General features: G+C 36.3%; 1 protein-coding gene across 2 annotated transcripts in view; it reads left to right on the top strand.

Annotated features, from left to right (window-relative positions):
* The first annotated feature begins 333 nt into the window (after positions 1 to 333).
* Positions 334 to 23,471, top strand: part of LOC109064374 (anoctamin-5-like) — a 31,259-nt gene continuing 8,121 nt past the window's right edge. Inside the window, exons 1-16 of one of the 2 annotated variants that reach the window (XM_042727704.1) lie at positions 334 to 842; positions 7,425 to 7,469; positions 8,868 to 8,929; positions 12,115 to 12,222; positions 14,988 to 15,056; positions 16,395 to 16,799; positions 17,844 to 17,959; positions 18,129 to 18,263; positions 19,245 to 19,350; positions 19,430 to 19,490; positions 20,041 to 20,192; positions 21,522 to 21,596; positions 21,812 to 22,040; positions 22,394 to 22,572; positions 22,677 to 22,774; positions 22,910 to 23,040. In XM_042727704.1, the coding sequence (XP_042583638.1) occupies positions 767 to 842; positions 7,425 to 7,469; positions 8,868 to 8,929; positions 12,115 to 12,222; positions 14,988 to 15,056; positions 16,395 to 16,799; positions 17,844 to 17,959; positions 18,129 to 18,263; positions 19,245 to 19,350; positions 19,430 to 19,490; positions 20,041 to 20,192; positions 21,522 to 21,596; positions 21,812 to 22,040; positions 22,394 to 22,572; positions 22,677 to 22,774; positions 22,910 to 23,040 (2,047 nt within the window). In that variant the 5' untranslated portion in view covers positions 334 to 766. The remainder of the gene's footprint in view (positions 843 to 7,424; positions 7,470 to 8,867; positions 8,930 to 12,114; positions 12,223 to 14,987; positions 15,057 to 16,394; positions 16,800 to 17,843; positions 17,960 to 18,128; positions 18,264 to 19,244; positions 19,351 to 19,429; positions 19,491 to 20,040; positions 20,193 to 21,521; positions 21,597 to 21,811; positions 22,041 to 22,393; positions 22,573 to 22,676; positions 22,775 to 22,909; positions 23,041 to 23,471) is intronic. The other variant, XM_042727705.1, reaches the window with a different exon arrangement.

Here is a 23,471-nt window from a genome sequence, read left to right as displayed (position 1 = left end):
TTTGTGGGTTGGAAAAGTTCCATGTATGTTAAATATTCCTCATGGAACCATAGATGCCAAAAACCACTTCTTTTAGAAACTTTTTAGAATGTACTATAGTATGGCAGAATACCCTTTTAAGTCCACTTTACAGGGTACTATAGGAGATTGGGATACCCCCAATGTTTTGCTGTCTGCTCAATGACCAGCAGAGGGAGCAAATGCTCTAAAATAGAAGCACGTGCGACCTGACTCAATATGCTTTCATTAAAAATTAATTGAGGTAATTGATATGTAGGACTGCTTATAGTAAGAATCATAACCCCAAGTCTTCTTTACAGGACAAACATGACAAATAGAGGTGTACACTTTTTACAGATTAATTTTGAATTTATTCAAAAATATATACCGTGTAGTAATGTGACTTAACATAGACACAGGAAATAAAGAACGTGACCCCAGAGCCCGGTAATAATTTTCACGAATTTTATGTCAGTATGCCGACGGAAAGCCACTCCCCTTTAAGACATCATCATCATCATCATCATCCCCACATCTCCTCCTCAGCTCGCCGCTGCTGCTGCTGTTCTTCTAGTTATTGATGTAATGGAGAAGAAAGCGAGCGAGGGATTCACAGTTTAGTCACTACATTCTTTCTGCCAACATCCTAAAGCTTGAAGGCGGAAATCCCTTTCGGCAGCCCAAAAAAAAAAGACAGATTAATCTGGTTGACATACAGATTCTTCTTAATTGTCCCGTGGGAGAAAAGAAACGCACGAGCATAATCATGAAGAGATTAACGGGCAAGACGAAAGAAGCCACTTTGATAGAAATGTCCAACACGCTGGATTCTCAGATTGAAGGTAAGGAAACTGCTACAACAGCTGTGTAACAATAATATGCCGTATTATTCAGTGTCATAATAATGAGAAGGTCAGTCTCCTGGTAGTTGTTGTCAGTGTAAAGGACAAGAGAGAGAAATAACCTCTGCGTTCAGTCGGCGGGCAGAAACAAAGAACGATGAAAAAAAGATACACTGTTACACGTTCGCTGGGTCAGTTCGCCATAACAAAATAAAGAAGTATAAACAAAGTACATACATTCAGATAAGCGGTTTTGAGCTCAAATTAAAATAGCCTAAGTTCCTGAAATGGCAAGGCATGGAAAAGTTGCGGTCTACACCCAGAGGCTGTTGTTACCTTGTACCGTGCTGTATCCTGCATTACGAAAGGGTGTTTTAACAGGGTTTAAATCCAGTAAAAGAGTCCTGGTGTTCATTTACCTGCATGACCTATGGATTTAGAAAACGTAGGGAGAAACGTGATATTATATTGTACGTATCTTTGTATGAATAGCAGTTTTAGGACCAGTTTGGACCACCCCTTTAATTAGTTTTCGCGTTACTCTGTTTTGCCAGTTGCCACATGGCTTGGCCTCAGTCCCAGTTAAACTTGAGAATCAAACAGTCTTTATATGGAATCAGTTAAAATGTCTGTTGTCGTTGTGACTCATTCAGAGTTCATTCAGTTTCAGTGTAGTAATAAAAGAATAGTCTTTGTATGTGTAATATACCTCCTTTAAGAATGTGATGTAATAGAAGAAGCCAATAGTCTTTGTATCAGTGTAGTATTGAATAGTGTAATATATTGTACTCGATTTTGCAGTATTGTATCAAACAAATAGCAAAGTCCTTATTTTATCTGGAGTGATATCCACCATAGGCTTTGCAATAGAGGACCTTAAGGGGGGCCCCTTCACACGGGGCCTGGGAAAACGTTCCTGGTTTTCCCCCATGACTACTAAATAAAGTATTATCTGAACAGAATATCCTGTGCTCAGGGATGTGACAGATGTGTCATGCAACAGTGTAGTTTGATCCCACTCGATATTACTCATCTTGTTTTTTAATAATGTAAAATGAATTATTGAGCTGAGCAGAGCTGAAATGAATCAGTCCTGGGTCTGGTGCTTGGCTCCTGTCACCCTGAGGCTTTCTGTTGCACAGGTTGAGTAATGGTTGTTAAAGCATTAAGGTTTGAAGGAGACTTTGATTAAGTGTGAGGCATGTAGGTGTATGTTTATGTCCACTACTTGGGTTCAGTGACATTATTATTATTATTATTTTGCTCTGCAGTTCTTCTAACTGATGCTGGGGTTTGCCTGTGTCATGAATGTGTTTTCTGTAGGAGGGAGTGGTTGAAAGGAAAGAGGAAAACTAGAATGTTTGGAATGTGGCCTTTTCGTTTGAAATCGTCTGCAGTAATTGATATTTCAGGGGAACCCCAGTCTAATCCCTACTGCTTTGCCTGTCACTGCGAATGTTTAATCTGTGTACTGATCATAGGTGATTCACTGGATAGTAATTTGATTATGCTTCCCGACTGGGACTGTGGCACTGCACTGCCATGGCTCACATTATGTCTGTGATGTGTGATTGAAAATACAGAGGGATTTACAGTGACAGTTTTGTATGAATATAATTTTTCCTTGCAATGTATTTTATTAATATGCGAAAATATTTCACACTGAAATGCCTTGAAACTCCCAAGTTAGTTATTTTCATATGAAAAGTTTTATATCACTGCTATAAGCTACAAGCACACTACAATCACAGCTAAATGTGCACTACAAGATTTGTGAGTTTAATATAAGTTTGATTTATAGGTGCTAAATTCACAGTAAAATGAACAGAGCAGCAGTGCTTGGCCTAAAATACATTTAAGCAGCTCTAAAACAGTTTTCACTTCTCTTAGGGCTGCACGATTATGACAAAAATCACAATTGTCGATTATTCCCTTGAAATTGTAATTGTGATTATTAATTACAATTATTACAATTTACATTGAATGATATTTATACCATTGTTTGATGCAACTGCATGCCGTATTTTTATATGAAAATAAACAAGCTGAAAACACTCTAAATGAAAAACTTTTAGTGGTTTTCTATAGTATTTAGCTTCAAATGCCAACTATACATCAGATTGGTTTCTTCTTTAAATTATAAAAAAGTAAAAATATGAATGGTATTATAATGTTATACGAAAATTAAAATGATGGGGAAAACCCTTAAAAGGATACTCCACCCCAAAATAAAAATTTTGTCATTATTCACTTACCCCCATGTCGTTCCAAACCTGTAAAAGCTTTGTTAGTCTTTGGAACACAATTTAAGATATTTTGGATGAAAAGAGGGAGGCTTGTGACTGTCCCATAGACTGCCAAATGAATAACAGTGTCAAGGTGTGTTCCGAAGATGAACAAAGCTTATACGGGTTTTAAACAACATGGGGGTAAGTGATTAATGACAAAATTTTCATTTTGGGATGGAGTAACCCTTTAAGATAACATATAGAAAAAAAAAAACACATCTTAAGCACACCGAATAACATAAGTGGACTTTGAATTATTAATTGCCGCTTTGAACGATTACGTAATTGTGGCATCCTAAGCTAATGGCCAGTTCATTATAGCTACTTAACAATGTTTATATTGCACATTATTTCATTTTAGCTGTAAATCTTCCTGTTGCAGACTTAATTGAAGCATGGTAATATATTACTACTTATCATAATCATTGTTATGGCAGCATGCATATCATGACTATGCATCATTGTAATTGTTTAGTTTTAGTCTTTTTAAGTTATATATATATATATATATATATATATATATATATATATATATATATATATATATATATATATATATATATATAATGCTTTTCAGATATGCTAAAACAATTAAATCCAATTACATTTTTGTAAACATTGAGTGGTCTGAAACTAAAAAAAACTAACCTTTAGAGCAGGGGTGCCCAAACTCGGTCCCTTATCAAACACAGCTGATCCAGTTAATTAAGCTCTATCTGGGCATGCTAGAAACTTCCCGGCAGGTGTGTTGAGGCAACTTGGGGCACCCATGCTCTAGAGCATATTTCATGGTACATGTATGTATTGTTTCTTAGATTAGAATTTGAGTCCAATATAAATGTATGTACACTATATTCACCAAGATAAAGACTTAGAGTTGAGACTTGAATCTTTCCCATTGTAAATTGACTCTAAATTTGGAACCCTGGGCTATCTTTATCTACATTTGACCTTAAACTTTAAGTCTAAATGTTTACCTATCTACATGTACCTTGTAATATGATCTAGCGATAAGTAAAGGAGCTCAAAGCTGAGATATGGAGGTTGCTGATAGCGTCTGTTTAACCAAAATTTGTTGTGGACCAAACAGCTACTGGGGTTAAACAAAGTAAACAAAAGAAAATGGTGGTTTTACAATACAATTACATAGAGGCAATTACTCTAACAAAGTTCGGAAAAATGGTCAAGCAACCTTAATTGGATAACTTGAGATGGATTAATCTAAGTCCAATGGAATGTCCATAAAATGATTTAGATTTAATTATTAAAAAAATTAAAAATGGTCAAGCAACTAACTTTATGATTTTTGAGATGAGATGGGCTGACCGACTTCAATTTGAAGATTTTTCACAGTGCATAGTGCATAAGGTTTCAAAACAGCTTTATTGAAATCATCCTTAAGTGCCACCAGTGAGCTAACCAAAGGACACAGACAAAAGTGAGAGGGAAAAACAGTGTCCCCTGGCAAGGCACACGTTACAGTTGTTAATAATCCAACTAGATCGTAAAAATGCCATTATTGAAGCTGATTTTGAAGTTTATCATTCTGAGCTCTCATCATCAGAAAGTAATTTAGTCAGTGCAAAGTTTTGTTATTTCTGTCCTGCAGAAAAAACATTTATTGACTCTTTTGCTTTTCAGATGGGCTGCATAATACAGTGTCTGACAGTGTGACTCGTTCCACTGTCTCTTCTGTGTTTATCAGTGCATTGTCACCCTGGGCTGCCACTCAGAAGACAGAGTCTCTTATCAGAGCAGACCTCATGTTATCCTCTTAAGAGCGCGCAACACTGACACCCATGTGAACCCTGAATAGATTTCAGAGTCCTCCCTGTCACACCATGCCAGCTGTATTTGTTTTTATGTGTTTGCATGAGTGGTTTCCTTCCCTTGACCTCTCTTGTAAGGTAATAGAGATGAATTTAGTTACAGAGGTACTCTACTAAAATGTTTCCACAGTTCAACTGAAATAAAATAAAATTACTAGATTTTTTTCTCTAAAGAACATATCTGAATTAAAATGGTTTAATTGTCATACCACTTGCAGACAACAGCCAACAAGTGAGGCTATGCTTGTCGGTAACTAGGAAAGAGAGTGAGAGTTGTTGCTATGGTAACAGGCTCTTTAATTTAGTTTTCTCTTTGATAGCCATACTGTATGAACAAGTAGTTGACCCAGTAAAAGTCATAAATAAACTCTTAAAGGGATCATTCTGTTTTAAGGAAACCTTTTTTTATTTTTTAAATAATCATGACTCTTGAGAATCAACAGATAGATAAGAAAAATAAACATTCAACATATTTAAAATATAAAAAAAAATGCAAGATACAGCTTTTTCCTTCAGTCTTTATAAATATTTATGCATCGGTTTGTGTGTACATGACTCAGAGGTGTTTGTTTCTGTTTTATGTTATGAATGTATTTATCAGTAAATGTATTTACTTTCTTGCTCCTGACCTCGCAGTGTAGTTATTATTTGCTTTGCTACATAAGACTTTGGTGGCGATTAAGTACTCAATTCCTCAGAGATGCAATTGAATCCTGTTGATAAATATACAGTTCCTATGTTATTGTGCAGCTTTTTAAAAAGACTTTGTGCCGGACACAAGATGTGGTTTGGCACTGTGGTTTAGTTGCTGTTAATGTGGAATAGCTATTCTGTGTTCTCTGACCTGATTCTATGGCATTTCCTTACACACTTTTCCTGTTGAGAGTTATGTGTTTTGTCATGCATTAAGAGTGCAGTGATGTAAGCTCGATTCATTCAGCTGATAAAAATTCAGTTCACTTTATATTCCTACTATAGCGAGTCATGTGATACGTGAGGAATTGTGAATATATTTTCGGCCCATCTGCTGAACAAGCTCAGCCCATCTCGGTCGATCTGCTGAACCAAAAAAAAAAAAATGGATTCAGTGAAACTGTTGATGTGTTTACTAGGAAATTACTGTGGGGGCCACAGGTTTGTATTCAGACAGGTTTTATCAACACTACTGCTGCTTTTTCCCTCTCTGCTTCAAAGTATTACACAAAGGTGCCATTATCAAAGCCTTCTTTCCCAGTAGGCCTAATCATCACCCATAATAGCACGATCAGAGGAAGCCTGCGAGACCACAACACCTTTCGTCTCTGCTCAGAGCAAATGTTGGTTTTCTCATAGATAGGAAACAATAGAGACCAGACCAATACCAGGGCATATTTTTGTGATTTTGGTAGTGGCAATTATTATTATTTTTTTTTTAACAATTGTGGTGGTTTTACACTGAATAGCCTTTATATGAATCAGAAAGCATGAATTAGTTGCAGGACCACTTCATTTTAATCACTATCCAAAAAAAGATTAGTAAATTAGAATTAGAAATTAGATAGAATGTAGAATTTCCAAATTTAAGGCAAAAACAGAATGTTTTGACTTTAGCTTTGTGAAACTGTACTACATAAAACATATCTGCACAAAACAAAAACAGCAAGTGGCAAATTCACTCTCTGACAGCAGGTGACGCTGATGGAACAGCAGTCATAGAGTTCCATCCAAAGTTACGAATTAAACCAATGCGCAAGATTGGAATATTGCATAAAACATTTGGATATAAAGCACCGTTTCCATTCAGTGAGTTGGAAGAGAACAAAATTGTCACTTCCTGATTAAGTTCACTAAATGTGCCCCTGGACTACAAAACCAGTCGCACAGGTATATTTGTAGCAGTAGTCATCAATACATTATATGGGTCTAAATTATGGGTCCAAATTGCGCATTAAGGAATTTATTTGGTAAAAGTGTTTCCGTTGTAGTTTAGGCACATGTTTCTTACCGGATAAGAAATTTATCCGACTCGCATTTTTAGAATTTATGAGCATCTTGGAAATTCTATCCAGGGGTTTTTTTTTTGTGTGTGTTTTTTTGTTTTTTTGCTATATCCCAAATTGTGCTTAAAAATAGGTGGATGGAAACATAGCTACTGTTTCCTTGGTTACCACTGTAAACAAAGCAATGCTACTCTTATGTATATATTTTAATATGCATTATACAGAGACGAAAAGAAAAAAAAAACATCTAAACTTTTCTGAAGGCAGTCAGAGCCCTGTCTACCTTGCTTAGGTACCTGGCCCCCTTTTTTTTTTAGTCATACTGGTTGTAAACCGTATACTGTATGAACCAATGTATCTCCCAGCACTAGGTTAAAGTGTTACCCATAATTTCCCGCTAGAGAAATACATGTAGAATAAGTTGTTTGTGTGGTTTTAAAATATTACCTCCATCTTTACACTCCTGTCCATCTATCTCATGGGTAGATGGCTGTGCCGTTCTGACGGGCTACCGGAGGACCTTTCAGGCAGGTACGGACAGAGCTACTTGTGCTGCTTGTCTGTCCGTCCCCCACTTTGCTGTTTTCATCTTCTTCTGTGTTTCTGCTTCATATTATTCAGCATTTTATTATGCTTCATTAGCATCTCAGAGATCACGTTGTGACAGGTGTGCTTGTCTGTGGCACCACATATTTGGAAATGTGAACCTTGCTCCAAATGCTAGCGATGTTTAAGGAAACGTTGATGCCCTTGTCCATTATTTCATTCCATTGCCTCATAGCTGAAACCTTCGGTTTGTCAACTTGTCAAGATTCATGCCTGTGCTGTAAGGCTGAATATGAGTGTTTGTTTGCAGCTACTTTTATCAGAAATGCTGTGTTGCTTTGTGCTTTTGTTGTTTAAATTGATATCAGTGTTGCTACAAAATACTTGAAGAATGACGCAGCATAATTGACAAATAAATATAATAAACCACAATCTAATTAACAGAACAACCAGTCTGAGACTGTAATCTAATCTGTTAATGATGGAACATATATTTACTTGCACTAATTTTCTGTGTTAACTCTCTCTGATTTGATTGGCAGCATAAGACTGCTTACTAATTGTGATATCATGCACTAGCCGCAAGGCAATATATATTGTGTGTATCCTGGTATAAAAAGAGAACAACTACGCCTGACTGTTCCCCACAGGAAGTGCTTTTATCCCAAAAAGCTGGCTGCTCAGCATTAAAGTTGTTTCCTGACTAACCAATGGAATATCTACCAAAGGGTGTGGGGGAGAGAGCAAAAGTGCATCAAAGACAGAAATGACATGTACTGCTGATCAAATAATGTGTTGTGTGACATTTCACTTCAGCAGCTATAAAGTTGAACACTTTAAAACACTGGGTGTATTTAAGTTTGAGCTGCTGTTCAGCAAAGAAAAATAAATAAAAGATTCTGAAAATGTAATATGCCTCTCGAAGCACAGTGGACTGAATCAATTTAGCTGTCCTTTGAATTCACATTAATACTCCCCACCTTTTGGACAATGAGCTGCAGTATATGTGGGCAGGAACTACTGTACTGAAAAAGCCCTATTTTTAAGTAACCAAATATTTCTTGTTTTCATGAACTGCCTGTGCAAATGTGAAATAATCGTACCTTTTAAGGGTACAAGAGCTTGTCACTGGGGCAGTACTCTTAAAGGCAAGCATAGAGTAGAAACATGCATATTAGTACTAAAGAGTAGAATTGTTTACCGTTAAGGTACTACTTTGAATCTTTTAGGGTTAAATAAGGTGTAAAATTGTCACTTCAATGGTACTGCCCTAGTGACAAGCTACAGAGTGTGCTGAAGTATTCTTCTAGGTAGGCATATTTCCTGTAGACTATATTGCATTTGTGGTTTTGATGCTGATGTCATTTCCTCTGTCTTTTGCAGGTAATAATGGCAACATTAACTCCATCTCTGACCGAGGGACACAGCTGCCTGGTCACCGGGAGGTAAGATGTCAGATATTTTCATCTCATTCAGAAATCTGAAAGAGCAACAGCTGTTTTGTAATGCGGTAAATAATCACATTCTGTGGTTGTTGTAGTTTAAATGTGTGACTATACTCAGACCACGAGGTCTCCCCACTGCTCTAAAATACTGTTGAATGTTCACATCTCTCTTGTAAAGTTTTTGTTGGGCCAATTTGAAGTTGTAAATGTCCAAGTATAGCTCTTGAAGACAGGTCAGATGGATTGGCCTGTCTCCCACTAATACACATTTATAATGCTCACCAAAAGCAACATTAAAAAGTTCCCACTCTTTTTGATGAATGAATTTGTGAACAAAAAGGACATTTGTGGTTACTGAAGAAAAATGTTATAAAACCATTTTGTGAATGATTTTAATTCATTGAAAAGAACCAACTCACAATAATTTCACCCACAAATCAAACTTTATTATGGCTTGCAAAATGGGTTTTACTATAAGGGATATTTTAAAACAGAACATAATTAAATCTATTAAATCTATCTAGAAATAACCATGAAGTTTATATGATTTTTAAGTTGGCATTAGGTTTCATGACTTTTCTTGACCTGTGTTTTCCATGACTGAAGGAACTGAATATATTCAAACTTGCATATGTTAAGAAAATGTTAATGTTTATTATAAAGGTGAAGAAGTTTGTTGTTCCTGGGAAGGATATTGGAGCTTTTAAGTGTTTTGTTCCTCCGTCTTAAGCATTGATTTAGGCATTTTACATGAAACCATATAAGCTAAGCAAGCAATAGATTGCGGTATGCCTTTGCTCTGTTTCTCGTGCTGGTGCACTTTGCTAATGATACTTTCTTCATCTTAGTGCAGTCAGCAATAAAGGAGTGTTTGGCAAGCTAGATGCAATGGTACATTTTTGTTTCATTATCTCACTGAACTTGGATGCAGATAAAAAATAAATAAATAGTCTAACTGCAAGGTTGTGGAATTAGTCACCCTTGTGATATCAGTTTAATGAGGGGGCATCCAAAGTTGAAGCTGTTGCTCTGCATTTGTATTAAATGAATTATTACAATGAGCAGCACTGTGATCTCAGTCCCAGAACAGTATAAACCAGATTGTCACAGGAGAGTCTGCAGGCAAAGGCATGTGTCCCCGAGTTGTCTGCAGTAAGGGGGAGTGACCTGCTCTTATCAAAGGTCTCTTTGTGAGAGAGTGTGGAGCTCACAGTTAGCATTTCCTAACACTGCTTACAACATGGACATTTTGTAAATGCTCTCACCACTGGAGCACTTTATGAAAGTTATGACAGCTCAAACTGAGGTATGGATACACCATTCAAGATCAGGTCCTGGGAGAGATTGTTGCTGACTTTGTTAGAGTTTGCTTTAAGTGACTAAATTGTACTTAAATTATGCTAAACATTAAACTTTTAGGGCTGAACATTATATTTGTTCAGTACTAACTGCTACATCAATAATGAATAGTTATTTTTAACTAACATGGTGTATTTAGTCAATATTAGAATTTCATTTTATTATTTATTATTTTATTGATAACGAACACATTGAGACTGGACTACACCGACACGCAATGCTTTGTTACTCTGTTTTTACATTTCAACAGCTGTTGGGACCAACAAGACCAGTGCTTTCTCATCTGCTTGGCCTTGATATGATGACCCTAATGTGTAGTGTTTGAGATATGCAGCTTAATAGAGATTAATTTGAATGAGTGCATATTAGATAATGTGAAACTGTATAACTAGATATTCTTAGGAATCCTTGTAGTCGAAATGGGTTTTTGTGATGTGTTGTTGCTTTATAGATTTGTTTGGAAGTCTGTGATTGTCATTTTGACATCAATAGTGATCAATAATCCTCCATGTCTTTTCCTGACAGAGCAGCATACAAAGGTCCCACCTGACCAGTAGTGCTGATTAACAAATAACCTCTTTGAAAATAAGTGCTCCTCTCAGCTGTCTCACATTTAATTAGTAGAATGCAATAAAATGCCTCCACAAATGGTACAGTGCCTCCACTTTATTAGTTTAATGGCTTTCCCTGGTTCAGTCTCTGAATGGCCTTATTTAGAAAGACATGTCAAGCAGGCAAGCATTTTTGTGACTTATCTGTTTTGGCTTGTTTTACTATCTGGAGCAGCATATTTGAAGGTACAGTTGGCATTTTCTCCTCCGTGCTTGTGGGATTTTTATGCATGATGTAAGGTATGTGTATGTCTCGCAAGAGTGAAAAACAACACGTCTTCCTAACATACTTCAAAGGCATGTTTGCACAAGTATGACATTTGATGTGATGTCACACTAGTATTAATCATCTGAGGTTTTATGTCAATTTGCATAATTTTATTAATGACAGCAGGTTTGGTATTGATATGTTTATGTGTGTCTGGGATGGCTTGAGTGTTTTTTATAATAATTTATCAAATCAAATTTTAGAAATATAATTACATATAAATATATGATCATAAGAATTCTTAGTTTAAAACATTTTCAGAAAGGTGCCATAATATTACTACACTTGTAATTTAATGTGTTTTTATTAATTCATATTTGCAAATCAATATTATTTATTTTTTTGCCTGTCTGTTTGTATGTTTATACCTACTTTTTTTTTTTTTCATTTTAAAATTGTCTAAAAAAAAACTTAAAAAAAAATTGTACAGAGGCAAACATTTTTCTGTTAGGTTGTAGGATTTTGTAAACTAGCTGTACGTAAAAACAGCAGAGTTCGGAATGCCCCCATTTAGATACTGAATCTAAGTAAATGTGTGTTGATTTCACACTGCCTGCAGATGTAACCGTTCTCTTCATACCATACCTGTGGTTTTCTCTCGCTGCAGCTCTTCCTGGAGCCTCTCACGCTGTCATGATGCTATTTCTGCAGTGCTAGTGGGATGATGTTTTACTCGGCAGTAAATTTCTTGTCCTGCATTCACTACCCTGAGCACTACAGTGATTTATGCAGTACGCTTCATGAGCATCGCTTCCACTTACTGTTTCACACCATTGTTTAGGGTTTTGTCACCTGGAAAAGATAAGAGACCCTCACAGTTGATAGAAATCACATGCGTCATGTCTCATTTGTTCATTGTGATAAGTCAGCTCTCTGAATTTCAATGCTCATGTGGTTGTGTATGAGAGTAGGACTGTTTTTGATTTGAATCTCTTTTTCTTTTGTAGATAGACAAGTTTGGACAGAACAGGGACTCCGTGTTCTTCAGGGATGGTGTACGGCGCATCGATTTTGTTCTGTCCTACATTGACGACAAGGATGGAGACAAGAAAGCGGTATGCCACTAATATTCAGAACTTTCATAGTAATTTTATTCAGGGCTCTAGACTAACTTTTTGCACTGGTTGCACTGGTGCACCTACATTTTTTTCTTAGGTGCACCAGCACAAAAGTTAGGTACACCCAAATTTACAACCGCATCGCATTTAACACCACAGTTTTACAAGTGCACTTTTTTTTTTAAATCACTGTCCATATAGGCAATATTGATAGTAAATGATTAACTAACAATCTATTCAACATAAAGTTCTTTATTTGAAGCACAATTCTACAAGAAAGGTAACTTACTGCAAAAGTGTTGGTGCTTAAAGTGCTTCACTGAGCTGAAATTTAAACGTAAAAAATCTCAAGATAAATGAAAAGAAAATCTAAATTAAGTGTTTTAAGGGCTTCTAACTGAACATCTTATGGCTCAATGTCTTGTGGACTATACTCCATTGCAGTCACATGCCCCTCGGATGGCCAACTCCTGTCGTTTGGCCTTCTTGATCTTTGGCCTTGGCTAAACCAGCTGACTACACACTCTCTAGCATCAAAATCTTCCAGACTTGGCCCCTCTTCACTGATTCTTATCAGATCTTCCACTGTGTCTGAATGAAGGGATGCTCTAGTGTCTGATTTGAACAGCTAAACAGTCCCTAAACAGCTTATACTACTGTCTCAGCTATTAAAATAGTTCAGTTTTGTATGTAATAGCAAAGTGATTATATTTCATTTCATTTTTTTTATTAAGTTAATTTAGAAAAACGTTTGGAGCATTTTTTGTTTATTAAATATAAGTTTTAGTTTTTTTTAAAGTAATGACCAAGCGGCCAGCGTTAGACAGTGAGCCTAGGTTTGATCAATTTAGCCTTCTCAAATTATCACAACTTGCCTAAAATAAAATCTATAGATATAAAACAGTTCAAGCATATAACAATGTTTAAACGAGATGCCAGTGTGATCATTTGCATTTTTTTTCAGTAGATACGCCGTCATTTTTGCACACAAAGGTAAGGGTAATACATAATTCGTAACTGCAAAGGGTCTTTTATTTATGTGCACTCATAATATCAACAAAACATTGTGCTTTTATGAAATAAAGAAAACAAACACGATGCGCTTTCTGCGTCTCGTCTTTAACAGGAGTACAAAAATGAACCGAAACTCAGTGAAAACATGCCTCACAGAGATAATAAATATATCTATAGAAAGCTTTAAATGATTACTTAACGAAATAAAACAAATTGAAAACAAAAACTCTTTCATTATAATCATAATCCGTAAAGATGCACTTCTCTCTAAAGTCGCATCTGAGGAAATGGCGAGTCAGGATCAGCAACTTCATCCTTGCGACACAGACTCAGAAAACACTAGTTTATTAGTAAATGATTCAAATATCTCCTTACTATTTTCCCCTGTCACAATTATGGTAATTACTTTTGCCGGTGCTTTGCGGCAAGCTTGAGCCTATTGCATGTATTTGAACGGAGAACTGTTCAGCTGCACTGCTGCTGTCAGGGCAATAAACACCGTTGAGTCACTCTTGACATTCGCGGTAGCACGGTTTCATGTTGTTTCCACCAGCGTGGGAATTTTTTTTCATCACTTATTGATGGATGTCTAAAATATAAAAGTAAGGAGAAGTCTAAAACAGGCGGGAGGCCCGTGTCTTAACTATGACGTGAAAATTATCCCAAAGGCTGGCTCGTGGGGCGTAAAAAAGTCGGGGTCCATCAGGCTCAGGCTGAAATGCAGGGCTCTAGTGTCTGTTGTTGAACCACACCAATAAAAAAATAGTCCCCAATACTCTACCACATTTTTCTCACTAAAGACACCCGTAATTGTAGAACCACAAATTATTTATAAGTGAAACTAAGCAAAAATTATATAGCACGTCTATGTATTTGTGTGTGTGTGTATATACACATATGGTATAAAAGTAATTCAAAGCCATATGAAACTAACATAAGTACAGAAAGTGAGTTTGATATTTTTTGCTTTTCTTGATCATGCACACTCATTGACCAAAATGCAAACTTGTGACAGTTTTTGCTACTCTTAATGGTTGGTTTCCACAAGCATGATCCCATTATGCATTTTGATGCAGGATTTCTAATTGGTGTGCATTTCCTCCAAATGTTCTTTACTTGGCCTTGTTAAGCAATCAAACAAAGACTAATGCTTAATATTGCTCATTGTGTACAAAAATAGTCTCATGGAGACCTGTGTGTAGGCGTGCAGTGGTGAGATAGGGTGAGATGTCTGCTGGGTCATAAGGCACAGTGAGAAACAGTGAGTCAGAGTCATATTGAAGCTGTTGCACAATAAACTGAATGCTGAACATTGATTGCATAAAACGAGAGCAGGGGTCAACCGTTTCTCTCTCGCCAGAGCCTTCATTCAGTTCAATCACTGAGAACACTGAAGGGTTTGCTGGTGAACCTGTTTGATCTGTTTTCTCCTGTATGCAGAGGTTGATGCGTGGTCAGGCTCTCTGCTTAATGAAGGTCATATCCCTTGAGTCACGCGCTTGAGATGGTCTTCCATAAGATAAGATGTGGTAGCCATAGGTCACCAGTGCTTGTGGGAAATACGAGTTTTCTCTAAAGATGCAGTTCAAAGATTGTTTACAACCCTCTGAACCTAAAATGTCACACTGTTACTAGATACAAAGCTAAATGAATAGGTGACTTAAGTAATGATAAAAACATGAAAGAGACCATAAATGGATGAAAAGTTGAAAATACCTGATGGTTTTTGTGTGTTGTTTTTCCTCCAGGAGAGAAGAAGAGAGTTTGAAGCTAACCTGGAGAAGGCTGGTCTTGAGCTGGAGACTGAAGATAAATCGGTGAGGTTCTGAGACACCCATGCCCCTCATTGTTAAACAATTCTATATTGCACTTAACATATTTAAACAAAAAAAAAATAAACTCAACAAAATTCATTTCATAAAAAAATATCAAAGGAGCTCACTAACACAGATTTGTGAACAATATTTGAGAGAAATTGGCCTTTTGTGTACATAGAAAAAGTCTTAAAACTTTGAGTTCAGCTCATGAAAAATGGGAGCAATATATACACACAAACACACACATACATACATACAGTTGTGTTCATAAGTTTACATACCACTTGCAGAATATGCAAATATGTTTATAATTTTAACAAAATAAGAGACCTCATGAAAATTGCATGTTATTTTTTATTTAGTACTGTCCTGAATAAGCTATTTCACATAACAGATGTTTAGATAGACCCCACAAGAAAAAATAACTGAATTTATAAAAATGACCCCATTCAAAAGTTTACATAACCTTGAATCTTAATACTGTGTCTTTTCCTAGATGACCCACGACTGTTTTTCTGTTTTGTGATAGTTGTTCACGAGTCCTGCATTGGTCCTGAGCAGTTCTGTCTGCTGTTCTTCAGAAAAATCCCCCAGCTGCTGCTCATTCTTTGGGTTTCCAGCATCTTCTGCATATTTGAAACTTTTCCAAAAGTGACTATGATTTTGAGATCCATCTTTTCACACTGAGGACAACTGAGGGACTTACACACAGAACTAATACTACAGAAGGAAAAAACACTCATCTAAAGAGCCCGGGGGTGAAAACTTTTAATTTGAATTTGTTCAAAACTTTTCAACAGAATGGAGATGTGTACATTTTTTTTATTTTGCCTAAATATTATATTTTTTCATTTAGTACTGCCCTTCAGAGGCTACAGAAGCTCTTAATGCGTGTTTTTTCCTTCTGGAGCATCGATGAGCATTTGAACCTTCTGTAATAGTTGCATAAAAGTCCCTCAGTTGTCCTCAGTGTGAAAAGAAGAATCTCAAAACCATTCAGTCACTTTTGGAAAAGTTTAAAATATGCAGAAGATGCTGGAAAACCAAAGAATGAGCAGCAGCTGGGGGATTTTTCTGAAGAACAGCAGGCAGTTGAACTGTTCTGTAACAATGCTGGACTCATGGACAACTATCACAAAATAGAAAAACAGTCGTGGATCATCCAGGAAATGACATAAATTATTAAGATTCAAGAGTATGTAAACTTTTCAACGGGGTCATTTTTATAAATTCAGTTATTATTTTTTCTTGTGGAATCTGTCTAAACACTTGATGTGATTTTGTGCATTTGATAATCACAAATAACACTTCCCCACTCAAAAATATCTCTCCCTGTAGGAGTCAGATGACCGTAAGACGTATTATCTGAAGATTCACGCTCCGTGGGAAGTGTTGGCCACCTATGCTGATGTGCTAAAGATCAAAGTGCCCTTTAAAGCGAGTGATATTCCCAAAGCTCGAGAAGTTCCTCTGGAGTGGCTCACTCAACCTTTCCGGCTGCCAGACAACATCATGAGGCCAGAGCCGGACTACTTCACTGCACCTTTTGACAAGAGCAAGGTCGACTTCTTCCTCATTGATGATAAGGACACATTTTTTCCTCCCTCCACTCGCAACAGGATTGTGTACTACATCATGACCCGCTGCCCTTACTACAAGGAAGACCGTTTAGAGAAAGATAAGACAGGAATTAAACGACTGCTAAACAATGGCACCTACACCTCAGCATATCCCCTTCATGATGTGAGTGTAATATTTATGCACTTTAATCTACTGAATCTGTCTGTCTGTCTCCATTTAAAAGTTTGGGGTCATTACTAAGGGATAAGTCACCCAAAAATGAAGATTCTGTTATTAACTACTCACCCTCATGTTGTTCAAAACCCTTAAGACCTTTGTTCATCTTCAGAACACAAATTAAGATATTTTTGATGAAATCCAAGAGCTTTCTGACCCTGCATAGACCTCAACGCAACTGACACATTCAAGGCCTAGAAAGGTAGTAAGGACATCATTAAAATGGTCCATGTGACATCAGTGGTTTAACTATAATGTTATGAAGGTTACGAGAATACTACTTATGCGCAAAGAAAACAAAAATAACTTTATTCAACAATTTCTTCTCTTCTGTGTCAGTTAGGATTGTGCCGATAGACGGTAGTATCATGTATCGATGATAGTCAGAGATATCGATGATAGCAGAGTCTCTCTCTTGCTCCACCCATGCACAATAATATCGTGTGTCGTCGATCTCATGGGCTGACGATATGACGATTTGAAAAATGACCATATCGCCCAACACTAGTGTCAGTTTCGCATATGTGTGGTGCTGCTGACGAAGAATGACAGAATTTTCATTTTTGGGTGAACTATCCCTTTAAGGATGCCTTAAATTTATGAGAAGTGACAGTAAAGACTTTTAGATTGTAACAAAAACATTACAAAAACATTATTTTAAATTAAACGCTGTTCTTTTGAACTTTCCATTCATTTTCCATTTCCATTTCCATTCAGAAATTCACATGTAAAAACTTCATTTCCATTCATCAAAGAAATTCAAAACTAAAATTCAGATTTGCTATCACAGAAATAAAGTACATTTTAAAATATATTAAAATTGAAAATAGTTACAATAATACCATTTTACTGAGTTTTTGATCAAATAAATGTAGCCTTATTTCACACAACATACTCCTTTTAAAAACATTTTAAAAAATCTTACCATCCTCAAAGACAGTCCCTTTGCATGTTAAAAGTGTCAACATCTGATTGCTGTTTGTTCCTCAGTGCAAGTATTGGAAGAAGGCACAAGACATGCAGTGTGAGAGTGAGAGGTATCATCTGTACAAATACTGGGCTGGGTTCCTCTGCTTCTACAAAGAGCAACCGCTTAATCTGATCAAGTGAGGACACCGCAGACACAATGCATGCAATAACCTAATCTGGAGCAGATGCAACTTCATTGCAATTCTGATTACATTGCTTCTACATCTTAGAAGAAAATTATTTTCACTTTTGTAGGGCAGCATATCAAACCAAAGTGTAACATTTCCTGTTTGTATTTTGTCATAGGAAGTACTATGGTGAGAAGATTGGTATCTACTTTGCCTGGCTGGGCTTTTACACAGAAATGCTGTTTTTTGCTGCAGTCATGGGAGTGATCTGTTTTGTTTATGGTGTGCTTAGTTACGAAGACAACATCACAAGGTTAGTGACACTGGCAGGTTATATGTATCAAATGAACACACATCCTTGCCTCCTAAGACTGAAACTATGTGGTTACATGCATTTTTCATAACCTTTTGCAAGCAAATATTACAGTGCCTGACAGGAAGTTGTTGTTTCTTTATTATTGTAATGGTTTTTGCAGTTGAACGCTCAACATTGTTATATTGAATGCAATGGCTATATTTGTGTTCTTTTGTCGTAACCTCTGATAAGTGTTAGGAAGTTAGGTGATAGTTTTAGTTAAATGTTTCTTATTTTCTTTAGTTAAAAAAATCTAATGAAGTTAATAGAAGCCACAAAATATAAAAATAAATAAATATATAATATTCGAGACACTTTGACAGTTCAGAATTCTGAAGAAAAAAAAATTACTAGAAAAATTGTCTGAGATTAATAAATTGAGATAAATTGTGAGATTCTGAATTCTCAGGAAAAAGACAACTGTGAGATGTAAATTCAAAATTCTGAGAAAAAAATCACAATTATGACATAAATTGAAAATAGTGACGTTAACTTGGAATTGCAAGATAAAAGTCAGAATTGTTCATTTAAATCGTGCATTTCTGACTTTTTCTCAGAATTGCGAGAAACAAAGTGTGAGGTTGTGAAATCTATTCCATGGCAGAAACGGGCTTATTTTTTTTTTCTGTTTTTGTATAACAAGCAAAACCATAAAGGGCACATACAATCTGTAATGTGACAGATGGACTCTAGAGCCTAGATGTGTTTGTTTTTCTAGTTTTCAGAACTAAAGACGTCTGTGGAACATGCTCATAATATGGTGTTTGTTGATAAACCTAAGTAGTTAATTTGTGCCCAAGTTTCCCATGGTGTGTTAATATTGTTTTCTACGTACTATACTGATGTAATGCAGTCACAGGGGAAATGAGATTTTGGTCATATTCACTTCTGCATTACCTTAACATTTCTCTCCATTGCTCTCCCCCTCCCTGTTTTCAGTAAAGAGATCTGTGACCCAGACATCGGTGGGATGATTGTCATGTGTCCACTCTGTGATAAAAAGTGCAGCTACTGGAAACTCAACTCAACGTGTCTGTCCTCCTGGGTGAGAAACGTTGTAGATTCACTGTTTAAATCATAAATAATGATTTTTCTTTATAATATAATGATTTTTTTTCCTTTAGCAATCTCATCTATTTGATAACGAGGGGACTGTGTTCTTTGCCATGTTCATGGGTATTTGGGGTGAGTGCAAGCTGATTGTTTAAAATACTAGCTCCATCTAGTGGTTATAATGATATTGCTAGTCAGACTCGGGATTTATGATTAATGAGAGATTCGCAATTGTGCATGAAGGATTTATTCATTAGTATTCATATTGTCATAGAATTAGTTTACTAGATAAATCTACAGTGAAGGAGCATAATTTGTGTATGCTTTTAGAAAATGTATGTTTAATCACTTGAGGGCAGTGGTGCATGTTGATTATCATTTACTGAACACCCAATTAATTTCACACAGGCCTCAAAATGAGCTCTGCTTATGCAGTGATTTGATTAATCAGCACTGTGTGAATATTTCTGCGCCCAGTGCAAAGTGTACTCATGAATTAAAAATTGTTTATTTAGCTTCTAAATTTTGTAAGACTTTGTTTGGGTAAAATCATTGTAAAAGAAGAAAACAACACCGTGTGGCACCATAGGGTTTAAATAGAATTGGTATTAAGTGCGAGTGTGATACTCCTAAATAATGTAATTCTTTTTTCTTCTGCTCTGTTTCTCTGGGTGCTTTGCAGTGACCCTGTTCCTGGAGTTCTGGAAGCGGCGGCAGGCCCGTCTGGAGTATGAGTGGGACCTTGTGGACTTTGAGGAGGAACAGCAGCAGCTACAGATCAGGCCAGAGTATGAGTTGAAATGCACAGGCCGCAGACTCAACCGCATCACGCAGGTACCTGCAAACATCACGGCGTGATTAAACCCATGATCCTGCATCAACATCAGTTGTTAGTCATGGAGCCAACACGCTTTTTAAACATTCATAAGCCTAACTCTAATCGAACCCATAAGCTACCCTTAAATTCAGAAGGGAATAGGTTGAGTTATTTGAGTAATAAAATATAAATGACATGAAACCTAATGGAGGGTCAAGTTAAGTTCAAAGAATTTGCCAGTTAGTTTGTCTGGGATATTTGAGAAATCGACCGTGGAAGAAATTAGTGGTAGAATTGAGGTCCGTTTGGTTGACAGGCAGAAGCCAGGTAAAAAAAATCATAGAAGTCATAAATCATCAGTATAAGCATAATAATAAAACTTTTCATTCCGTATTGCAATTTAAATAGTATGTAAATGAATGGTTTAGTTCCTCATAAATGCTCTGGTTGAATGAGAATATGAGAGAAGACATGCCCACAAGGAGCAGACAATTGCGGGTGCAGGATGAAAGCCCATAAATCAATTGTTAAAATAGCTCCCGCTAGCAGGATGTTTCAGGCATTTTGTTTTTCAGTTTTCAAATGCATGCCTAGCCTTTGTCAGTGGTGATTTGTGACTTAGAATCTGCCTGATATCTTTCAAATAATTTGCATGATCCGAGTAAATATTTGCATTTGTCTTCTTCTGCCTGAACCGGTTTTTGCCACTTCATTTAACACATCATCATAATCATGGCAAAGGGAATCTTGCTCCCAGGTCTTTGCTATGAATTCAACCATTTTAACTATTGTTCCATGTCACAAATGTTCTCAGTATAAATTCAAATTTATGTACGTTTTTTTTTCTTTTTTCTCAAGTAAACACTGCATGCAGTCGTAGTCGTGATATGCTACTTAAATAATGTCTTATAACTTCAAGCAGTCCAAATATAATTAGTTTTTTTAATGCTGAGTTGTTTTAGCTTTACTGATTTTAGAGGCAACATGTTTTAAGTTCAAGTAAATTATTATGTTTAGATGAAAGATTACAAAGGCAAAAATATTTTATTCTGTGGACCGAGCTGGAATATGTATGAAGATAATATATGGGGTCAATTTAGATTTCAAGTTAACTTTGCCAAGGCTGCATTTTATTGATTAAAAATACAGTGAAAACAGTAATATTGTGAAATATTATTATGATTTATAAAATCTATTTTAGTATATTTTCAAACTAATTTTATTCCTGTAATTCCTAGTCGTTTTTATTTATAAAAATCATTTACATATTATAATTAACCAAGTTTGCAGTTGAACTCTAGTCTAATTATAGTCCTTGAACTGATGACACATTCTTTATTTCTAAGGAAATGGAGCCTTATCTTCCTTTCCCCAGCAAGTGTGCCCGATTCTGTCTGTCTGGAGCAACAGTTCTCTTTTGGGTGAGTTAGTAAGCTAAACAGTGCAACACTATTATATAGATTAGGTTAACGGTTATTAAGATTGGTGAGTTACATTTGGCAGCCAGATATTATTGTATGTCCTTTTAAACTGTATATTTGACTGTTTGTCCCTGGCAACCAATTTCTTACACTTTGCTAGCTCATTAAAACAAAGCTCAATCGGTTTAAGTCCTTCCCTTTCTTTGTTTTGTCAGACATGTCTGATAGTGGCCTGTATAATGGGAGTAATCGCTTATAGATTGGCGGTTTATGCAGCGTTCGCTAGCGTCATGAAGGACAGCCCCACCAGTAAAATCCAGCTGGTGGGATCTCTCATCACCCCTCAGCTTGCCACCTCGGTCACCGCTTCCTGCATCAACTTTGTCATTATCCTCATCCTCAACTTCCTCTATGAGCATCCATCCATATCAATCACATATATGAGCAAAAAACACTTCCTCGCTTCACACAAGAAATTAGAGTTAATATATGTTTCATCGAGTTTGTTTGACATGTAAACTGCATTTCAATCTCTGGAAAAGTGTTTATAAAGTTTATAGTTTGAGTAATTAATATAGTTTATAAAAAAAATAAAAATAATACATTCACATATAAACAGCAAAAAAATAAAACAAAAAATTTACATTCATATTTTCACCACAAAAATACACTAAACCGTGTCCTTTTTTTTTCCTGCAGTGACTGTTTGACTGTACATTATGCCTCATGTATTTGCTCATCTGTTTTTTGTGCTGTATGAAAAATACTGTCTTCCTCTTTTTTTTTTTAACTATCAGAGATCCCCAAGACCCATCTGGAGTATGAGAACAAGCTGACCATGAAGATGTTTATGTTCCAGTTTGTGAACTACTACTCTTCATGTTTCTATGTGGCCTTCTTTAAAGGGAAGTTTGTTGGTTATCCGGGAAACTACACTTATATGTTTGGAAAGTGGAGCAAGCTGAGAAATGAGGAGGTGAGACTGTCTGAAATATCAGTATTTCAGAGAACCTAATGTTCTTTCAGCTGAATATCAGAATAAGTTGCTCTAACATGACAAAATATGCATTTTATAATTAGTGTGCCCCTGGAGGCTGTCTGATTGAGCTAACCACACAGCTGCTTATCATCATGGCTGGAAAACAAATGGTTGGGAACGTCCAAGAGGCTCTGCTGCCGTAAGCGTTACATTGAACTTTGACCTCCTAAGCATATTATATCACACGTTTTTTTAGTAATTGTCCTCTAGGCACTATTCATATCAAAAAAAAAAACACACACACACACAACGGTTCCTTGTGCCTGTGTCACAGACTTCTCAGAAACTGGTGGGGCAGCAGGAAAGGGCGAAGTCATCCAGAGAGTACATACAGTAGATGGGAGCAGGACCACGATCTACAGAACTTCAGCCAGTTTGGACTCTTCTATGAGTATCTGGAGATGGGTACGATTTTACGCCATTATACATGCTGGAGTTATTTGGTGTTCATATACCAAAATAATTAATTGTATAATTCATTTAGATAGCTTATGTACAGCAGTTGTGCTAAATCAAATTGTATTTTATAATTCACTCCTGTAAAACTTCTATACTTAAAATTTACACCAAGTAGTTGAACTAGGAAATAAATTCAAAAATCAAAACAATTGAAACTCAATTTACAAAAGTCAACCCCATCCCATAGACAGTAAAAGAAATGGACACAGCGACCCCATTGGAACTCAATTGAGACAAGTGAAGCCCATTTTTAGCGATTTTTTAGCACTTCCGTTTCTGACGCGCAGACTCAAACTAAACTTGATGACGTCAGCAACCTACATGACAGATGTAAACCTTCTAGTAGCTGTGCGTGCAAACTGCCATCGTTAATCTTG

The sequence above is a fragment of the Cyprinus carpio genome, chromosome B7 (genome assembly GCF_018340385.1).
Source record: "Cyprinus carpio isolate SPL01 chromosome B7, ASM1834038v1, whole genome shotgun sequence".
Taxonomy (NCBI): domain Eukaryota; kingdom Metazoa; phylum Chordata; class Actinopteri; order Cypriniformes; family Cyprinidae; genus Cyprinus; species Cyprinus carpio.
This window is presented reverse-complemented; position numbering and strand designations above follow the sequence as displayed.